The 21,001-nt window shown below is 41.9% G+C and overlaps 1 protein-coding gene across 1 annotated transcript in view; it reads right to left on the reverse strand.

Moving 5' to 3' along the window:
* The window catches only part of LOC121268957 (alpha-sarcoglycan-like), a 62,561-nt gene that overhangs the window by 24,935 nt on the left and 16,625 nt on the right, over nt 1-21,001 (reverse strand). The window contains exons 2-5 of the mRNA XM_041173259.1: nt 16,747-16,875; nt 14,197-14,351; nt 12,367-12,439; nt 9,589-9,787 (exon numbers count right to left, since the gene is read on the reverse strand). Coding sequence (XP_041029193.1) covers nt 9,589-9,787; nt 12,367-12,439; nt 14,197-14,351; nt 16,747-16,875 — 556 coding nt within the window. The remainder of the gene's footprint in view (nt 1-9,588; nt 9,788-12,366; nt 12,440-14,196; nt 14,352-16,746; nt 16,876-21,001) is intronic.

Here is a 21,001-nt window from a genome sequence, read left to right on the forward strand (position 1 = left end):
TATAACACCAACTGTTTTCAGTTTCAGGGTCTGGAGCAACAAGCTAATGTTTTGATAGCTATGAACATTATGAATACTTGGCTGAATTCCAAAAGCTTAGGGTGTGCTCAGCTCTGTTGACCCAGTTGTACAGGGGAGTGATTAGCAGTTTTAAGGGGCTGTAATAACATTAGCTGTCATTGTTATGGTTTCTGAATACATGGTTTTTTGTTACTTAAGGGGATTTACCTTTCATCTAAAGGATCAGAGTTTATTTTATTTGTGTATCAATGACAACTGTTTAAATGATAATTTTATTAGATTGCTACAGTTTTTTTTTCATCTGCATTTAAAAGAATTCCCATTGCAAATATGTTGGTTTCTGAGGGCAGTCTTAGTGGATGCTTGGTTAGTAGCTATGAAGGATACAAGGGAGGAAATAAGGGGACATGGTGTTTCATGGAGATATGAGGGGGAATGGAGGGGACATGGGGTGGCATGGGGCATATGACAGGGCATGGAGGAGGCATTGGGGACAGAAGGGTGCATGGAGGATTTGAGGGTTGAGGTTTAGGGGCATATAAATACCTTTGGGAGCTGGACTGCTATCCCCAAGAACAAAGGCAGGCTTTCTAACCAGCCCTCCTTGGCACCCACAGTCATCCAACACTCATCCTGCATTCCATAGAGGCTCGCAAATCTCGCCCCTCCCCATCCATAACTCTCAGGAACAAAAATATGGCGGGAATGGAATTTGCGTTCGGAAGTCAGGAAAGAGCCTGACATGCATTTTGTGAGCCAGAGAGGAAAATCCAGGCCAAAGAATGCATTCACCAAACGTAGAATTACTCAGCATAGGAATAAGTAGGGATCTTAAGATAAGAATAATCAAGACTATGATTTGGGGTGTCTTGTTGCACGGACTGAAAAATGGATCTTGAGAAAAATGGCCATCCAAAGACTGGAACAGTGGTTCCCAAACTATGGACTGTGACCCCAAATGAGGGTCGCAGAGACAGTGGACAGGATCATGAGCTCCCTCTCCTCTGAGACTGCGGCCTGCATCAAGCCTCAGGCCTCCAATCGTGTCCTTTCCTTGCTTATCTCTCAGCCTCTCTCTCTGAGTTGGTGAGGAGAGTCACACCTAGTGCCAACACTATGAACAGCAAGTTTGACACATGAATCATTAATTTTCTCCTCCCCTACTTCATCTTTCTCTCATTGCATCTTTCTACAGGATCTGTTCCTGGCACTGGCAGCCTGGTGTCCAGGAATTTTTTTCCTCTTCTCAGGAACATTTTAAAAAGTCACGTACAAAGGATTCATTAGCTCAGGAGCTCCTGTTCCTTGGCCCATATCGGAACCTTATGCACCAAGAATTAGGAAGGTGGATTAACAAACCGATTAATCTGAAAAAAATCACTTGATCCCAAGGAGGAGTCATTTTTTCTGGTGATGGAGAGTGAGGGTACTTCCTAATTGTTACACAATCCAGTCTAGAAGGGGACATAATTACACAGTGTTCTTTTTAGCATCAGTTTACTCCAGTGGAATGTGGGGTAGTGTACTTTACAAGAATAGCAAGTTTTAATTAAAAGTATGTTGGGGAAATATGAATTTCTTCATAGGCAATACCTGGTAGGCTCAACAGAATCAGGCATACAGTGGTTCAGGCTTGGGCTTTCAGAGCTACCATTCCTCCCCGCTGGCTGTCACTGGCTGGCTGACTTGTGTGCGTGGGTGGGTTGGGGGAAAGGGGCTAATTGTGTGTGTGTGCATATATGCATGTGTGCTTGCATGTGCATATGTGCTTGTGTGTGCGTGTGCCTGTAGGTCAAGGGTGGGGGGAAGGTAGCTTGGTGGAGAGGGGTTTCACTGAGCCTTTTGTCACTGGGGAATATGGAGAGCTTGGCTAAAGCCTATATGAGTGCATAAAATAATATCATTACAAAGAGGTTAAAAAGCACTGATTTACAAATTTATGTGATATGTTACAGGTTGATCTAAAATACGCAAAATTTAATAAGTACATGCTGAATTTTACCATACTTCCTTTTCTGTTGTTTTGTTTTTGTTGGATGGCCATGTTAATTTTCAAATGTTAAAACGGGGTCACAGTGGAAAGTAGTTTGGGAATCACTGGACTAGAAAGTTGTGAAATGTGGCTGTGGAGAAGGAAGGAGAAGGTCAGCTGGAGAGAGCACAAGAGCAATGAATAAGTCTTCAGGATGGTAGAGAAGGAAACATCATTAATGAATGTCATCAAGAAAAGATAACAAGATTGGATTGGCCATATTCTAAGGTATGAGAAATTGCTGAAGGAGGTGATTAAAGGAAAGAACAAGAGGGAGAAAGAGAATGATAATTTTCGACAACTTGAAGTTAAAAATGGGAAGCTCCAAAAGCAACTAAAGAGGAAAACATAAGACCATGAACAGAAAACCTGCCCCCAGGCTGATCACTACTACTTTGGAATCAGAGTTGGTAAAACGTAATGCATGGCAACTTTACGATGATTTGCATCAAGGAATCCACAAGAAACAAATGTCCATGTTGACCTGGTAGTTGATAATGACCTGAATGGTGTACAAGAAATGGACATTGTAGCCCCGCTAGGAAGAATTATAGGGCTATTTAAATTTTTATTGCTGGAGAAGAAGTGGGTGATAGTAATCGACAGCCCACTTTACACCTCACCAACTTTCTTTTCCATTGAAGCCATTCAATTACTATTTGGAAACAAATTGTTCAAAAGTATGCATAATACCAAACTATGAAGAGCCATGGAATCCAAGGCAACAGCCACATAATAAATTGAATAAATTACATATGTGAGAATAGATAAAGGAGAACCAGTGGATGTGGTATATTTGGATTTTCAGCAAGCTTTTGATAAAGTCCCATATAAGAGGATAGTGTGCAAAATCAAAGCACATGGGATTGGGGGTAATATATTGGCATGGATCGAGAATTGGTTAGCAGACAGGAAATGGAGGGTAGGAATAAATTAGTTTCTTTCGGCGTGGCAGACGATGACTAGTGGGTACCGCAGGGATCGATGCTTGGGCCCCAGCTATTCACAATATATATCAATGATTTGGATGAGGGAACCAAATGTAATATTTCCAAGTTTTCTAACGACACGAAACTTGACAGGATTGTGAGCAATGAGGAAGATGTTAAGAAGCTTCAAGGCAATTTAGGTAGGTTGAGTGAGTGGGCAGATACATGCAGATGAAGCATAATGTGGATAAGTGTGAAGTTACCCACTTTGATAGGAAAAACAGAATGGTGGAGTATTATTTAAATGGTGATAAATTGGGAAATATTGATGAACAAAGGGACCTGGGTGTTCTTGTACACCAACCACTGAAAGCAAGCATGCAGGTTCAGCAAGCAGTTAAGGTAGCAAATGGTATGTTAGTCTTCATTGCGAGAGGACTTGAACACAGGAGCAAATATGTCTTACTGCAGCTGTACAGGGCCTTGGTGAGACCACACCTGGAGTATTGTGTGCAGTTTTGGTCTCCTTACCTAAGGAAGGATATACTTGTCATAGAGTGAATGCAGTGAAAGTTCTTCAGACTGATTCCTGGTATGGCAGGATTGTCGTGTATTCACTGGAGTTTGGAAGAGTGAGAGGAGGAGATCTCATTGAAATATATAGGCCAGAATTTTATGTCCTGTTGGATGGGCACCTGCCCGACCCGAACATAAGTGAAATTGCGCAAGATGGTGTCAGGCAAGTGTCCCGATGTCATCACACACTCGGGCGATATTTTGCTCAGCGGGCGTGCGCAAAAGTTAGAAGATCCCACCAACAAGTAAGAGGGCAATTAAGCCCATTAACGACCCAATTGCTCATGATTTACAGTTGGCGGACAGGCCAATCGGCTAGGCGGGCTTTACATTTTTAACGAAATCTCATCCAAGGGTGGGATGAAATCTGCGTTAGGATTTAAAATAAAAATATATATCTGGGGAACGTTGTTTATATGAGATCGGTTTGCAGGTGCTTGATTGTTCAGCGTGGACATTCCTTTTGGCATTTTTGTGCTGCATTTTATTTCTTGGCAGTCCGCAGCTCCCAGATGCAGCTGTTTGCCTTCAGGGACCTCACTGGAAACACTCACCAGCACCTGCGGTGACGTCAGCACATGCTCTCTTCCCACCCCTGTCGGCAGTGCTGAGCCTTTCTCACTGCACGTTTCATACTGGCAGGCCTGCTGATCGTGTGTGCCCGATGAGCGCAAAATTCAGGCCATAAAATTCTGACAGGGCTGGACAGACAGAATGCAGGAATGATATTTCCTCTGGCTGCAGGCTCTAGAATAAGGGGTCACAGTCTCAGGATATGGGGTAGACCACTTGGAATTAGATGAGGAGAAACTTCTTCACTCAGAGGCTGGTGAACCTGTGGAATTCACTACCACAGAAAGCTGTGGATGTCAAGTCACTGAGTATATTTAAGAAGGAAATATATTAAATTTCTAGCCTCTAAAGTCATCAAGGGGTATGGTGAGAGAGCGGGAATAGAACATTGAGATAGGGGATTAACCATGATCATATTCAATGGCAGAGCAGGCTCGAAGGGCCGAATGACCTACTCCTGCTCCTATTTTCTATGTTTCTATATGAACTGTCCACACAGCAGGACCCCGAAAGCAGACCTGGGCCCTCCAAGTCTCGACCCTCCAGAGGATGCCCGCCAAACTCATCACAAACTGGGCGTCGCGGACAGCAGGTTACCTCCACCTCCGCTGTTGGTGTCCGGGGAGCACCAAGACATAGCGGCAGGTTTAGGAAAGTTAGGTAAAAGTAAAAACAAAAACAAAAATACCTGGAAAAACTCAGCAGGTCTGGCAGCATCCGCGGAGATGAACACAGTTAACGTTTCGAGTCTGAATGACCCTTCAACAGAACTAAGTAAAAATAGAAGAGAGGTGAAATATAAGCTGGTTTAAGGCGGGGTGGGACAAGTAGAGCTGGATAGAGGCCCAGTGATAGGTGGAGATAACCAAAAGATGTCACAGACAGCAGGACAAAGATGTGTTGGAGGTGGTGATATTATCTAAGGAATGTGCCAATTAAGGGTAGAAATCATGACAAGCAAGGTACAGATAGCCCTAGTTGGGGTGGGGTGGGGTGAAGGAATCAAAAAAGGCTAAAAGGTAGAGATAAAACTATGGATGGAAATACATTTAAGAATAATGGAAATAGGTGGGAAAAGAAAAATATATATAAATTATTGGAAAAAAAAGGGGGGGATCGGAAAGGGGTGGGGATGGAGGAGAGAGTTCATGATCTAAAATTGTTGAATTCAATATTCAGTCCAGAAGGCTGTAAAGTGCCTAGTTGGACGCTGAGGTGTTGTTCCTCCAGTTTGCGTTGAGCTTCACTGGAACAATGCAGCAAGCCAAGGACGGACATGTGGGCATTAGAGCACGGTGGAGTGTTGAAATGGCAAGCGACAGGGAGGTCTGGGTAATGCTTGCGGACAGACCAAAGGTGTTCTGCAAAGCGGTCACCCAGTCTGCGTTTGGTCTCTCCAATGTAGAGGAAACTGCATATTGGGAGCAACGAATGCAGTAGACTAAATTGAGGAAAGTGCAAGTGAAATGCTGCTTCACTTGAAAGGAGTGTTTGGGCCCTTGGATGGTGAGGAGTGGGGAAGTAAAGGGGCAGATGTTGCACCTTCTGCGGTTGCATGGGAAGGTGCTGTGGGAAGGGGTTGAGGTGTAGGGGGTGATGGAGGATTGGACCAGGTCTTTTCTAGTTTTCCTTAGTTCTGTTGAAGAGTCATACGGACTCAAAATGTTTACTGTGTTCCTTTCCGCAGATGCTGCCAGACCTGCTGAGTTTTTCCAGGTATTTTTATTTTTGTTTTTACTTAAAACACTTAATGGACCTGCCCGTCCAACCTTAAGGTTGGCGGGGCAGGCAAAGAGCCCAGGCGGCCTTCAGAAAAAACTTGAAACCTCATCCACAGGCGGGATGAGGTTTCATGAGGGTTTTAAATTCTTAACAGGTTCTTCAAATAAAAGTTATAGACATGTCCCAGCTTATGTGACAGTGTCACATGAGGGGACATGCCAGTAAATTTTTTTCTATTCTTTAATCTGTTTTTCACATTTGAGCCGATCTCCCTGAGGCAGCACTTTGCCTCAGGGAGATCTGTGCGCTCTTTCATGTGCATGCGCGCAAGAGCACACTCTCGGCTCAGGGAATCCCTCCCCCACCCCGCCTGCACAGGGAGTGCGTAGCACTTCCTGGTGCACGTCAAGCTGGGTGGGCCTTAATTGGCCCACCTACATAAAATGGCGGCACACCCCCAATTGGGGGCGACAATCAGGAACCACCCCACTCACACCCACTCCCGCACATCCCCTTGTCATGGGGGAAGATCCCACCCAGAGAGTTCAGCACTGGTCAGAAGGTCATGGTGAACAATCACTGAGGTGATAAGGAGAAGTATGTGATTGGACTTGTTGTAAAGAGACCAGGTGCAGTCACATATCTAGTGAAGACTGGAGAGAGACTCCGTCAGTTTTGTATAGATCATTTGCTTGAAAGAGGAAATCTAACAAAATGAGAGCATGATAAACTTCCTATAGTTTAAGGGCATAATTTTGCCCTTAGCAGGCGGGCTCGGCTGGGATGGGTGAGAATGGTCGAGAAGCCAACCACCTCCCGCGAGTGGGCCTGGAAGGCAATTTCATGGCTGGCGGGCCAATGAAGGCCCACCCAGCATGAAACACAAGCGGCAGTGCTCAGCACTGACTGTGCGGGCAGTAGGAGGAGCGCAAGCCAGGCGAGCGTGACCTTCGCACATGCACATGAGTCTCCGTGACATAAGCTCCCTGAGGCAGAGAGCTGCCTCAGGGAGATGAACTGATTTTTTAAATAAAAATTAAAGATTTTTAAAATATGACTCTGTCACCTGAGCAGGGACATGTTATTAATGAAAAAAATAATGTTTTTATTTGCTTTTGGAAACCTCATCCTGCCCGTGGATGAGGTTTTTAAAAAAGTGCAAAGGCTGCCTGGCCTCAAGGTTGGATGGGCAGCGAAAACTTCCTTCTAATTAATTTTTCATTGGCCTCAATAGGCCTTTTAATTGTTGGTGGGTGCGCTGCTGAACTCGGCGTGCACCCGCTGACCGAAATATCGCGCGAGTGCGCGATGATGTCGGGACGCACACTTGACATCATCGTGTGTCATTTTATACTCCAGCTAAAAATTTTACCCTAAGTTCCTCCTCCAGCCCCAAGTGAAAGTTACAAAGAAATTGAAAGTTTGTCAGTATCACAGAATCCACCAGTAGGGCAAAGTGAGCCAGGGCCTTTGAATTATCTTAATCAATCAACGTCACAGTCCCAACCATTAATTGATGTTGGTTTTCAAAGTCAAAGTTCAGGTTTGACACAGTCAGTGATGTTGAGAGAGCAGAGTCAAGCTAATGGTAATAGAAGAAGATACCCAGACAGAATGAGAAAGAAGCCAGAGAGGTTAATTGAAAGTATGTAGGAAGGAAGAAGAAGGAAATTGTTCTTGTCATTGTTTCTGGTCAAATGCTGATGATATTTTTGTTAAAGACATGCTGGTGTTAAGGAATTTTTTTTAAAACCTGTAAATTACTCAGGAAGTATTGGCCATATATGTTTCAGTTGTTGTGATTAACAAAAAAATTGCAAACCCAACCTGTTAAATTTTCAGGTAGTGTTGATATCGGTTTAGTCATATTGTATTCTGGGACATTATGTGCAGGTGCAATCGTACATTTTGATGTGTAAGCTGTTTTTTAAAGTAGGGAGGGAGTAGCGTAGAGCCCTCAATGCTGCCCTCTCTGTTGGTGAAGTGTAAATAACGTTCAAAAATGGCTGCCTTATGTGTTAGTTTTACTCAGTGCAATACACAACAGCTATTCTGAATGAACTTGCATTATGTTTAAAGAGCCAGACATAAAACATGCGACAGGCGGTTAATTCTCTGCTGTAACCTCACACAGGCTGTGGTTGCCATGGTAAATTTTGTTCCCTGCCAGATTCCATTCTATGCACTTAACAAAGGTTTCATAATTGCTACAAATTAAAAATAGTCTCTATACACCACAAAGGCACTTAGATCTCCTGCTGATAAAGGAAAGTAATGCAATATGCTTGCAATTGTTTGCTTCTTGTATTACTCTCCATATAAATGGATAAACATTTTAATTGCCAGTTTTGTTTTATGTAATTTTTCATTCTCTGATGGAACTAGTCTGTGGCCATATTTGTTGAGGTCTGCGTTTGTTTAATGTAAAACCTACCTATGAAATCACAGTAGACCATACAGCATTCTTCATTATGCCACAAATATTGACACAACATGCCAGCTATGCACAAGACCCTGCGCATGACACCATTTCATAAAACTTATGGCTTTTTATGGCAAAGACATTTCTAATGAAATATCTCATTGCCATCAAAACAATGAAATAGGTATGAGGATAAAAGGTTAGGAAATATATGGGTATAAGCTGAAAAAATGTGGAATGGTTACATGGTAGGTTTGTAAAGGAGCAGAATCTGCCACTAATATTTGATTTGAGTGATTTTACCTTATAATCGCTAAGAGAAATTAGTTTCTACTCAGTCTCAGAACAAGTTAGAGATAAATAAAAAACCAACAAAAAGTCGGAGACAACACAGTAGATTGGTAGAATTAGCATTCTTAAAATACAGGTAGGAATAATGCCAACTCGAGATAAGCCTTAAACCTAGTTCATTTTTTTTTAAGTGTTGGGCATGAGTCATGTCTTTTATGATCAGGACTATAAGTTTTAAGGAGGAGATAATAAAAAAATGGCTGTTGTACTACTATTTAATAGACTTTCTACCCTTTGCCTTTTCACGAGCAGTGGCCGCAAAATGTATCTTAAGTGGCAGCATTTGTCGGACCAATTTTAACTTGGTATGCTGGGTGAAAATGGATTTTTGAAATTGGTGGTGCTCTTAACACTCCGTAGCCGCTCCGGTCATGGCAACTGCCGTTTTGCCAGGTCCTTTAAAGACGGACAGCCCAAGTATGAGCCTGAGTCGGACAGTAGTCTCTTTACATTCTGCAAATCCGGATCCTGTGATGCATAAGGGCCCTGTTTGAAATTTTGAGATACAAATGGGGGAAGCGTACGCTAAAAGGGAACACTGGAAGCTGTTCACAAAATGGCCCAGGGCATAGTTAGCTATTTTGGGGGGTCAGGAGGAGCACAGGACCACAAAAAATAAAATTCGAGCCATTTCATCCATACCCAACCATCCCCCCTCCCATCCCCCAGACAACAGCACTGTCAGCTGGTTCAGCACAGGAGGTGGCCAATTCCCTGCACCCCCAGAACGGACGAGCTTCAGCAGTGAACTCAGAACTTCAGAACCCCTGTTTAGCAGTGCAATGGAAATGAGAAATTGTCCTTTGTGCTTTTAATCTGGTAGCTGCTGTCAAAATTACAGACAATGGCAATAGCTAGCTGGATGGTTTTCCCCCTATTGCCTTTTCACCCATAAAAAAAATGCACAAGCACTGCATTGACTTCACCCACAATGTTTTTCAAATGGATATACATTGTCTCACCCTTCTTTCCGTCCTTGAATAGGCAGTGGGATTCGGCCACCTCTGTCTAATGCAGAAGTGATGTTGATTATGGTCAAATGATTAGATTCCCAAATGTTCTGCACTCTGTCCATGAAGTGCTTTTGAACCTCCAGGGGCAATACCTCCTCCACATCTCTGTTCTTCACAAAGAATTCAACCTGGTATTCCAAGTTCAACCCTGTAGCAGGAAAGAACTTTAATTTAACTTGACTAACGAATGTGAACAAAGTTCCCCTGCAAAAGAATTAACAGCCGATTTTGCCTACATTGACTGCTGTATTACATTTTGCTGAAACAACACCAGACAGATTCTTTCCCAGAGGGGTAAGTGATACGGCATCCCTTTTGCGTAGAAGCGTTGGGGTAAATGTTGAAATATTTTCACTTTGCTTACCCAAGAGGAGAAGGTATAGGAGTGAGAAAGAAGTGATCGGTTGTCAACATAACCGTTTTTTAGACTTTCATTTGGGACTCAAAAACTATAAGACCTAGCTGCTGGTTTGCTCAAGAGAGGGTAGGTCCAAGGCCCACTCGATATGGGGTCTCAGGCCTCATGTACATTTTGAGTGGGGGGTTCTGCTGGGCATTCCCAGGGAGCTGACTGGTAAAGCCAATTTGTATTTCGGACTGCTGACAGTGATGCGTGTGGGTCTTGGAAAAAAGAGGTAACCGGGGTGTGGGCAGTGAGATCAGCACAGGGAGGGAGGTCTGTGATTATGTGGGAGAGTAGCAGGGTGAGCCAGCTTTTGGGAGGGAAAAGTAGCAATTGGTGCGGGCTGGAGGAGTTGGGGGGAGGGTTACTCAGTGGCGGCCAACAGTAGTCTGTGATTTTAATTGGAGTCGTGAGGAGTGCTCCAACACCTCCCAGCTCCATTTAATTTGAAAACAAAATATAGCTGCCTGTTGCTGGCCTGCAGTGGGTTTGCACATGCAAAGAACATAACCTTGTTTCAGACTTGGACCCCGATGCCTTTTGATGCCTGTATCAATAGGATGGGAAGCACTCGTCCCGCTCAGAATGCATGTGTGCTCTACCCATCATATTAGAACTTTGATGCCCTTTTACAGCTGTGAAATAGGTACAGCATCTTTCAATTTTGAGGCCAATGTCTGCAAATAGGAGAATGAAAGTCAATATTTAAGAGTGCATTTCACGTAATACATTATATATGGCTGGCAAATTATAAGTGTAAACCGATGTGGATTGTTCTGTATTGTCCACTTTGTATTGTTTGCCAGGAGACCAGATCCTCACATCAGTTAAAGTGGGAATTCAAACACATTTGATATAAAGGGGAATTCTCCTCTGCGATTCCACCTGTACTTGTTGCTGAAATTTTGTCAGAAAATTTGATTGGTGAGACCTGGGCCCATGCACCACCCTGACTGAGATTCCTGCCCCCCTCCCACAATTGGAATGCTGCAACATGCTCTTTCCCAGCCTACCACCCTGCACCTTTCTATTGAGTTAGACTCGAGACATGATTTCATGTTTTGAAATTCCTTTACGTCCTCCGACTGAATGGAAGGAACCATTAGAAAGGTAATAGCAAACAAAAATGCTCCATTCTTTGTCACAATAAACATCTAAAAAGTTCATGTTCCCTAATAGCTAAAAAAAACTCTTGGCCTTACATCCTGACTTGGAAAAATATTGGCTGTTCCTTCCCTGTCTCTGGGTCAAAATCCCGGAACTTCCTTCCTAACAGCACTGTGGGTGTACCTACATAACATGGACCGCAGTGGTTCAAGAAGACACCTCACCCTCATTGTCTGAAGGGAAATTAGGGATGGGCAACAAATGTCTAGCCAGTGATGCCCACATCATGTGAAGGAATAACAAAAAAGACCATCCGGGAGGTTTGGCCTTGCCTTCTTCTCCCTTGTCCAAATCCCGATGACCTAATTAAGCCTCTGGTGCAAATATTTTTTGGTTTTCTTACAAGGAGGACCTTAATGACCCAGAGTAGCATCTGCCTTTTTCTGTGCCAAAAACATGCAAGGCCATCATATACTTTGGTCACACTTGCTAATTCTGGCTATTTCTAGAGAGTGCCGTCCTTTCCTGTTTTCACTGTTGATTAAGTTAATTTCCCAATGTCTGCCTTGCAGTAAGTGTCTTTATGTTCTTAATGAAACCAGAATTTCTTCAAACTAAATCGACCGGTCTATTTTCAGAAATTTATATGATGGGGCTGCTTTAATGAGAAAAAATAAAATCAAAATTATTGATATCCAAGCAAAATGATGTGTTTTATCTATTGGTTGTGGCTTGTTCAGGAAAACCTATGCAATGTTTTTTTCAGAGTGCAATTCTCTATTAGCTCATCAGCTTCTAGAATGCCTAAAAGTCAAAATAAAGTGGATGCTCAAATAAATGAACACACTGTAAATAAAGCAGGTTCATTCATTTGGGCTTATTTTATGACCAGGTAACAGTAGTGGGGAAACTCATAAATCAATTATTTGATGTGACCCTACTGCCATGTACTCAAAAGAATTATTCCATTGTCCAAAATGTTGTAAGCACAACTTTGATGAGAAACTTAAATAGCAACACAATCTCGATATGTGTAACATTCAGCCTAGCAAGCTCAATACCAACAACAAGGTGCAATTATATAGCACCTTTAAGCCTCAAATACCTGTGAGCAACATCACAAAAGAACTGTGCACACATAATAGAAAATATTTGTTTCTCTAAGCCAATCAAACATCTCAATTCTCAAACAAATAATTAATATTATAGGATCTCACCTATCGGCTGTTCGACATTAAACATGATGCTTTGTCTCGTTGTCTCAAATGTTTTCCTATTATAAGCGGTAACCTAATCAAAGGGAAACAACAGTTAACCTCAGAAATTGTACATGTTATGCAGTATTTTTGATGTCTATTGTAGATTAACACTATTCATGTATTTCAGTGCACCATAGATGTTGGCGTATAAACCAACTTTTGAAGCCCCTCCAAAAAATGGGGGTCGACTTATATGGTGAGGATAAAAGTGAACCACTGCTGTCGGTGTGGGCGGTTCCACTTTGGAACATCATCGGCATCCAATGCAAAGAGCGAGTGCATTGAAAATTCCGATACGTTTTTGCAACACAGCCCCTGTCGCCAGCTTGGTCCCTTGCGCTTGGTTATAATAGACGAGGAAGTAAAATATGCATTTATGAGGTGAAAAATTGAGGCTGACTATTAATGGGAGTATCACATGTTGTAACTGAAAAGGAGGGTAGACTTACTCGCCGAGTATATGCAAAAATGTGATTTTTGGGGCTGGAAAAATGGGGTTGGCTTATATGCCGTGTCGACTTATATGCTGTGACTTATGGTATCCCATTGTTTGTGGGATCAGCACACGATAGTTAAAACGGTAGTTGAACAGGGATAAAAACAAAAATAAAAATACCTGGAAAAACTCAGCAGGTCTGGCAGCATCTGCGGAGAGGAGCACAGTTAACGTTTCGAGTCCGTATGACTCTTCAACAGAACAGTTCTGTTGAAGAGTCATACGGACTCGGAACGCTAACTGTGTTCCTCTCCGCAGATGCTGCCAGACCTGCTGAGTTTTTCCAGGTATTTTTATTTTTGTTTTGGATTTCCAGCATCCGCAGATTTTTGCTTTTATCTTAGAGTTGAACAGGGATGCTTTGTAAAGGATGCGATGCCGAGGGAATAGGAAGGTCACTCATCCAAGTCTTGAGAGTTTAGTAAATGTTGTTTGGTCAGCATTTATAGTAATAAAGTGATTGAAGATCTTAAGTGGGCCATATAACCATGATAACAGAATGACTGGGAGTGATTGAGATGAATATGAATATATCTTCTTGGCTTCATGTTACCTGAAGTCTGAATTGTGTGTCATTTAATGTATTGCAGTTTAATCTTGGTATGCATGGAATGTAGAGATAAAAGGTAAAATTGTTACAAGTGCTTTGGGCAAACTATCATTTCTGTAGCCAGGCTGGAGTTATATAGCATAGTATTTAAGTTCTTATAGTGCATCCTGAACACAATAATAAAGAGTCAGATAATTAAATAGAATCATATTATCTGATTTGATTGAGCATTCATGTCAGATTGTGTAACGTGAGCTCATAAAAAACAAAGATCTAATTCTGCAGTTGTTGCAGCTAATGTTTGTGTTTAAAGTAATGAAAAAAAATAGAACAGGAAAGCAGTTCAACACCCAGTACAAATTAGGGATATGTTTTGAACTATAATTACACATGAGCATTTTTACTTTTGTCACTAAAGATTAAATATTACAGTACATTTATGTTGCTGAGAGCAGTATGTCAATCTGAATGAATCTTCCTATTTCATTAAATATAATATGCTATGCTAGACACAATATATAGAAAAGTGAGCTTAGATCAAGAACACTTGACATCCTTTATTTGGCTCAGGTATTCTGGTTATTGACTACTTGCCATAAAGTACAATGGCAGTGAGCTAGAATTATAAATAATAGTTAATTATGAGCACATCATACTTAGATTGAAAGTTTTATTGAATGTTGTACGCATATTATCAAAATGTTAAGGAACTATCTGGTGCCTGTACAAAAAAATGTATTACTTCAATTATTCTCTGTCCAATATCTTCAAAGGTTGGTGAGCCATAAAGCATTCCATCATGGTATGCAGTCCGCTGAGTAAAGCGAAGCCATCGTGGTCGATCAGGGTGATCATCTAGGTTGGTGCTGAATGTGATAGGAGTATTGGTAATTATACCTAAGATAGAAAATTGAGATCGAAATAAGAAGTAAATGTCAATTTTACATTGAAAAGGATAGGACCTATGTAATAATGAACATGAAGCTTCTTCTGTGCCAAAATGATAACTGTAAAACATCTAATTCATATCTACCTTTTTATTATTTTTTAAAATGTATTCATTCATGGGATGTGGGCATCACTGGCTAGGCCAGCATTTATTTTCCATCCCTAATTGCCCTTGAGAAGGTGGTGGTGAGCTGCCGCTTTGAACCGCTGCAGCCCATCTGGTGTATGTACACCTACAGTCTGTTAGGAAGGGAGTTCCAGGATTTTGACCCAGTGACAGTGAAGGAATGGTGATATATTTCCAAGTCAGGATGGTGTGCGGCTTGGAGGGGAACTTGCAGGTGGTAGTGTTTCAATGGATCTGCTGCTCTTGCCCTTCTAGGTGGTAGAAGTTACGAGTTTGGAAGGTGCTGTCAAAGGAACCTTGATGAGTTTAGTGAGCCTTGGTGACCCTTGTGAGGTGACATGAGGATTCTGTGTCACATAAAATTACATAGAATGTACAGCATAGAAACAGGCTTTTCAGCCTTCAAATAGGGACAAAGTGTTGGACTAATCCAGTGGTTAAGCACCACGGAGCCTCCTCGTACACCTCTGCATCTACCCCTTTCAGCATTCAATTCATTTCTCCCTCATGTTTATCTAACCTCACCTTAAATGCATCTATATATCCCCCTCAACTATCCCCTGTGAGAACAAATTCCACATTTTAACCACTCAGTAAAGAAGTTTCTCCTGAATTCAGATTGTATTTATTAGTGACTAGATTTATTGCCTTTATCTTAGATTTGTGGCAAAGAAATCTCATTTCCTGAACTGTAAATAAAAATCAAAAACTATTTCAAAATATTAAAAAAAAGAAAGTGAGAGGAGCTCCAGGCAGCTGTCCTGTCAGCATCTACACTTTCAGAAAATGGTGTAACTATCTCACTTCAGCAGATGTAGTGCTGGTGGAGGATCCACTTTGCAATGGAAGTTGTGTGAACAGATCCTCCGGTGGTTGTCTATAATATGTGAATGCCTGTCCAAGTATGCCGTTCGCTGGTTCCTTAGAAGCACCCAGGTCACAGAATCTCATGCTTTACATGTTACTGCATGAGGAAAGAATGCCAGTGTGATCAAGAGTATTGTTTGATTGGCTGCCTTCTCAGGGTCTGCAAAGATATCTACATCCACCAAGTGTAACAGGGCTGCCACATGTAGGGGACAGTGAAGCGACAGTTAGCTATAGATGGAAACTTGACTGAACCTTTATCTGCAACACTGACTCGGGTGGATGAAATTGTGGAATTGTCACAATGCAATCCTGTCCATAAAGAGCTCATGCAACACCACCTTGACTTCAAGAGCCTTCAAATAGGGACAAAGTGTTGGGCTAATTGTTCACATGTCTGAAGACTCACCTTTGTATCTGGGGTCCCGTTCCCTTCATTTTGCCACAAATTAATAGTCTTTGGCAAAGGTACCTTCTGAGGCTTTCCAAAGGTTTTTTTAGAAACCTTCATCCTCCAATTGTGACATATCCCATTAATTGTTGCCATCCCTTTAAATATATCTTAGCTAAATTTCCTATCTCACCTCTTGCATCCTCTCTAGCCATATCTGAGATGCATCTGCTGCTGTGAATAATTACACAAATTTACTGGAAAACTAAATGTTATTTACACTTGAACATTCAGATATGATTTTCTCCAATTATTAAACATTTGAAGACAAAATCGATCCTTATATTACAGAACATAGTCACTCAAAGCCTCTTAAAAAACTTTGTTCTCAAAATTGAGCATTGAAGCTTTAAAAATATTTTTGCAAACCCGAGGAACTCACTTAATGCTGTACTACTGTTGTTTATACCCAAATCTTATTGAAAGTGTAGTTTGTTGTTTAGCTGCATATTTAAGCTACCATACATAAAGGATGCATTTACATTGCAGTTTCCAATCTCAGACTGGCATTTCCAGGCAGACAGAACTTCGTTTACATTGCTTGCTATCTGCCTGGCTGGAAATGTAACTCTCCCACTTTGAAGAGATTTCTATGTAGTACGACTGCAGCATCAAAGCTGTCTTCCCAAAGAGAGGGGAGGATCTCTGATCTCTAAATATTTATAATATGATTGGATCAGTTTACACAGCATTTGACAAACTTCAGAGTTCTTTGCAAACCAGGTTTGACACCATATTGTATTCAAACTCAAATCATTTCACTTCTTTTGATGTTTGGCCCTGCCTCTGGGTTTACACAGCCAGTTCAGCGCCAGTGCATGGTAAAATCAATGCACTTATGTTGAAGTTGGAGTGTAAATACACCATAAGAAAACATTAAGTAGGATTGCTTTGCTCACCATATGTTTCCTGGAAGGAACGAAATCCTTCTTGATAGTAGTCCCTCTCCAACACATGGAGAAATAAAACCCCTACAAGGGGATTTACAGTCTCTTGAGCGAATATGGAACATGTTGTAGTAAGGAATACTGCAAAGCAGAACAAATAATTAGACAAATATAAGAAACACGCTTTTTGAAAATAATTTTGCAAGGACACAGCTTTTTTTAAATTAGGAATGTATTATAAATAAATTATTGATTGTACTTTACACTGTTTAGTTTGTTCTTAGTGTTAAGTATTGTGTTAGAGAACATGTAGTAATGGTTTGAAAATTATTATTTACAAGGATAACTTTCCTTTCCAGTTATGCAAGTTCACTGGGATAATTCATGTTGAGGGCAGAATATTGGACAATTCCCCTAAATCTCTGCCCAGCGGGGTGTTGCAGCAATGTCTTAGTGTCATTTTAACTGAGCACCAGGCATCACTGTGAAAATAAGGTTGGCGTGCCTCAGTAGTGACTGGGTAGCAAAATGCATAATTCTTCCTGACATTAATGCCTCAATAGCACTAGTCATAAGTTATGCCTGCAGGCACCAGACACTCAGCGTTGCCAGAGATAGTCGAAAGATTCTAGAAGTTTATTTGGGCTCGTTGATAAAGAACTTCCAGAAAACAAATGCTGTCACTTTCGGAGATCTCTCCATTTCCTGCTCCTCAAAGCTGTAACAGATGCCACTGGCCTGCCACAGAAGCGACTTCCTGACCTCCCTCGCTGTGACTGCAGGAATGCACTTTATTCAGTAGTAGGTGGATGCCAAAACTTGCCGCGATCCACGGGATGTACCACGGATTTGGAAAATCTCAGCTATCCTGCTAGACGGTCTACTAATGCAGGTTATTTATTTTGTTTTATCTTCACACACTTTTTTCCTTTTGGAGAATAGTGGGAAAGTGTTGCAAGAATTAGCAGGCTGACTAACAGCCTGTTGAACCACTCATGGACGCTCCTTCCATCGCAAACAAGTCCTGGAGTGGGACTTGAACTTGGAGTTTCAGGCTCAGAGGCCACCTACTGAGGCACAGGACTTCCTATGGTGCAGTTTAGTTAATCACATGTTAATCAGAATTAATTATGACTTATTTGCATTGATTACATTAGCAAAAGGTAAATGTAAATTATGTCTTAATTTTACACTTGAGATTATGAAATGAGGTAGAAAAAGTGCAGTGTTGCAGCTTGCAGCAGGCATAGAGTTGGTCCTCCATGCACACAAGGTGGATTGTAGGCTGGGTTCTAAGTTGCAATTAATGTTGAATCCAAATGCTGAAAGTGGATGTTTTATTCTGTTATGACCGATGCAGTTGGTAAAGGGGAGTTATGTAAAAATCCCAGTGGGATTTAAACAACTGTCATAACCTATAATTTTAAGTGTTATGTTTCAGATGCAACTCTAAATTCAGGAATCAGACCATCAGTTCTCGAGGTTTTACATTAAACTAAATGAAACATTTTATTAATTTACACAGATTAAAATATATATACACATGCTACAAATTACTACTATCATAACTTTTAGCAAATTCCCAAACTAATCTCCATTAGGACAACGGCAAACCATAGACTAAACCAATCACCAGGCAAAGCATTTTCACCTTACAAATTCAAAATGAGGTTCTTTTCACATGGTTGCTGTGGAGCCAGTTCAAGGCTTGCAGCTGCCTTTAGATCTCACATTACCTCTGCTCTGGACACCCGAAAACTGCTGAAGTTATACCTACCACCACTGATTGAATTCAAATTATCATTGTCTCACCAGCCTCTTTCAACTTTACCTTTTAACAATGAAACTTGCATAGTACCAATTTTATTTGTAATATAAATATATTGTTTGGCAGCTGCTAGATAGGTGTCAGTTTCCACCCTACTTCTTGAGTGCTCTATTTAAAAAATGCAATTGCACTCTATCTCTGTCACATATCAAAACCAGTACACATCAAAGCACTCATTAATCCAATTAAGACACACCCACAGACTAAGGGCTGGATTTTGCCATCAGCAAGCAGGGGGCGGGGTCTGCTCGCCGATGTGCAAAATGACGCGGGATACTGGGGGAAACCCCCGATGTCATCCCGCCCCATTTAAATTTTCAGGAAGGTGGGGGCACAGCGAAATCAGCTGTGCACCCGCCGACCTGTCAATGGCCAATTGAGGCCATTGACAGGATAATTAAAACAATTAATGGACCAGCCCATCCAATCTGAAGGCTGGCGGGCAGGCCAGGAGCCCCGGCGGGCTTCTGAGAAAACATGAAACCTCATCCACCAGCAGGATGAGGCTTCATGTAGGGTTTAAAAAACTTTAATAAAGTTTTAGTGAAATTTATTAACATGTCCCATCTCGTGTGACATCGTCACATGAGGGGGACATGTTGAGGATTTTTTTATTTTTCTATTTTTAAGGTTTGAACAAGTGTAAGCAATCTCCCTGAGGCGGCACTTAGCCTCAGGGAGATGTACGCTCTTTCATGCACATGCACAAAAGAGCGCATTCCCGCATTTGGGGAATTCCCCCCCAGCGCACACAGGAAGTGCATAGCCCTTCCTGCCAGGCGTCATGCTGGGCGGGCCTTAAGACAATTCTTAAAGAAGAGGGCTGCGCAGTAGTGAGTGAGAAACTAGAATGATAGAAACCCTGCAACCTCTACTGTTTGGCCTGCCATGAGGAGACAGCTTCTGCTATTATAAATATGGAAGGTGTGAGCCAGAGAGATCTTGTGCTTGATGCCAGCTCAACCAAATAGGTATTTGTTTTTTTTCAGCAGCTTGTCCTTGGATCAGCGCTCTTCAAAAGTTTTACAATGCAAAAGTACAGTGACAAGTAACAGGCAAAGACCCAAAAACGGCTGAATCTATGTCTGTCTGTGACCTTCGAACAAAAGGAGCTACCTGGCAGTATCATGTAAACTTGCACCTCATTATCTCTGAAGAGCCACTAATGACACATTGTGAGCTTCACAGACCAAATTCAAAGAGAGTTATACAAAGCTCTGCATTTCATAACCCAGACTGGCCAACAGGAGTCTGCTTGTCTGCTAAGATAAATGGCCTGTGACCTTCCTTTCAATTCTTAATGGCTGAGACATTCAACAACCTCAGGGACTCAGATGAGGGATACATACCCTTTGTCAAAGACAGTGTGAAGAGGTGGGAGTCAAGTGACATGGACCTCTGTACCAGTATGTTGCCTTGCAGTGCTGCAAAGTCTGTCTGACATTTTGCCATCTAACTAGCAATATCACAGACAAGGAGCTCCAGCCCAAATTGGACATCTGGCCCCACCTGCACTGCTTCTACTAGAATTCCTATACCATCACCTACAAGACTGAATCATCTCAACATGCCTATCTCATCATTTAAAGTCAACACAACTGGAAAAGTGAATTATCCAGCATCATTTTTCAGCTCATCGACCTCCGTGAAGGAATATCTCATTGGACTTTGACTCTGGACTCACATGAAACACTATTTTTTTTCCTTGTGGTCTCTGCACTGTAAATCTTTCTTTTCTCTATCCCTCTTTTACAGTATGAATGCTAAAGAGGCAACGACCCTCCTCCTGCATTTTTAGCATGTGCAAATAAACTAACCCTTTAAGTTCATCCTATCCCGAGTTTGCTGTGGGGTTATTAATAGAAATTAGATCACATCAAAACTGAGGGGTTGGGAAATACACCTTAAGAAGAAGGAAACAAATCAAAAACACCTTTCTGTTTAGGGATGGGTGGTGAGAGGAAAAATTAGTGCTGTTTAAATTAACCCCCCTCCTGTCTATATCAATATAATGAAGCCCATTGTTTCTGAGCATATCGCCTAGGAATTGGCCTTTATAATTTTCAAAGCTTAAGGTGCGCATGGACTGTTTAAATTAACCTTCATCCTGCCAATAGGAAATTTATGTTCTGTATTCGTAAGGATTTTTGGATCTTTTTAGGTTTAATAACTAATGGGGAAGAATTTAATGCCCTCCCCCATTGCGACTTGGGTGGTGGGGGGGCATTTAATCAGGTGAGACCATGGCAACTGGGGACTCTGCAGCCTTCCTGCTTCCACCCTGTGGATTGCCTTCTCATCCTGCCACTATTTGAGGCTCTTAAGTGGACAATTAATGCCCGCTTGATGGCCTCAGCCTGCCACTGCTGGAATTAACCCCGGGGGGGGGCTCGCCATGTTGGAACTACAACAAGCAAACCTGTGCAGGGAGGTGCCTTG

This window comes from Carcharodon carcharias, chromosome 23 (genome assembly GCF_017639515.1).
Source record: "Carcharodon carcharias isolate sCarCar2 chromosome 23, sCarCar2.pri, whole genome shotgun sequence".
Lineage (NCBI taxonomy): Eukaryota > Metazoa > Chordata > Chondrichthyes > Lamniformes > Lamnidae > Carcharodon > Carcharodon carcharias.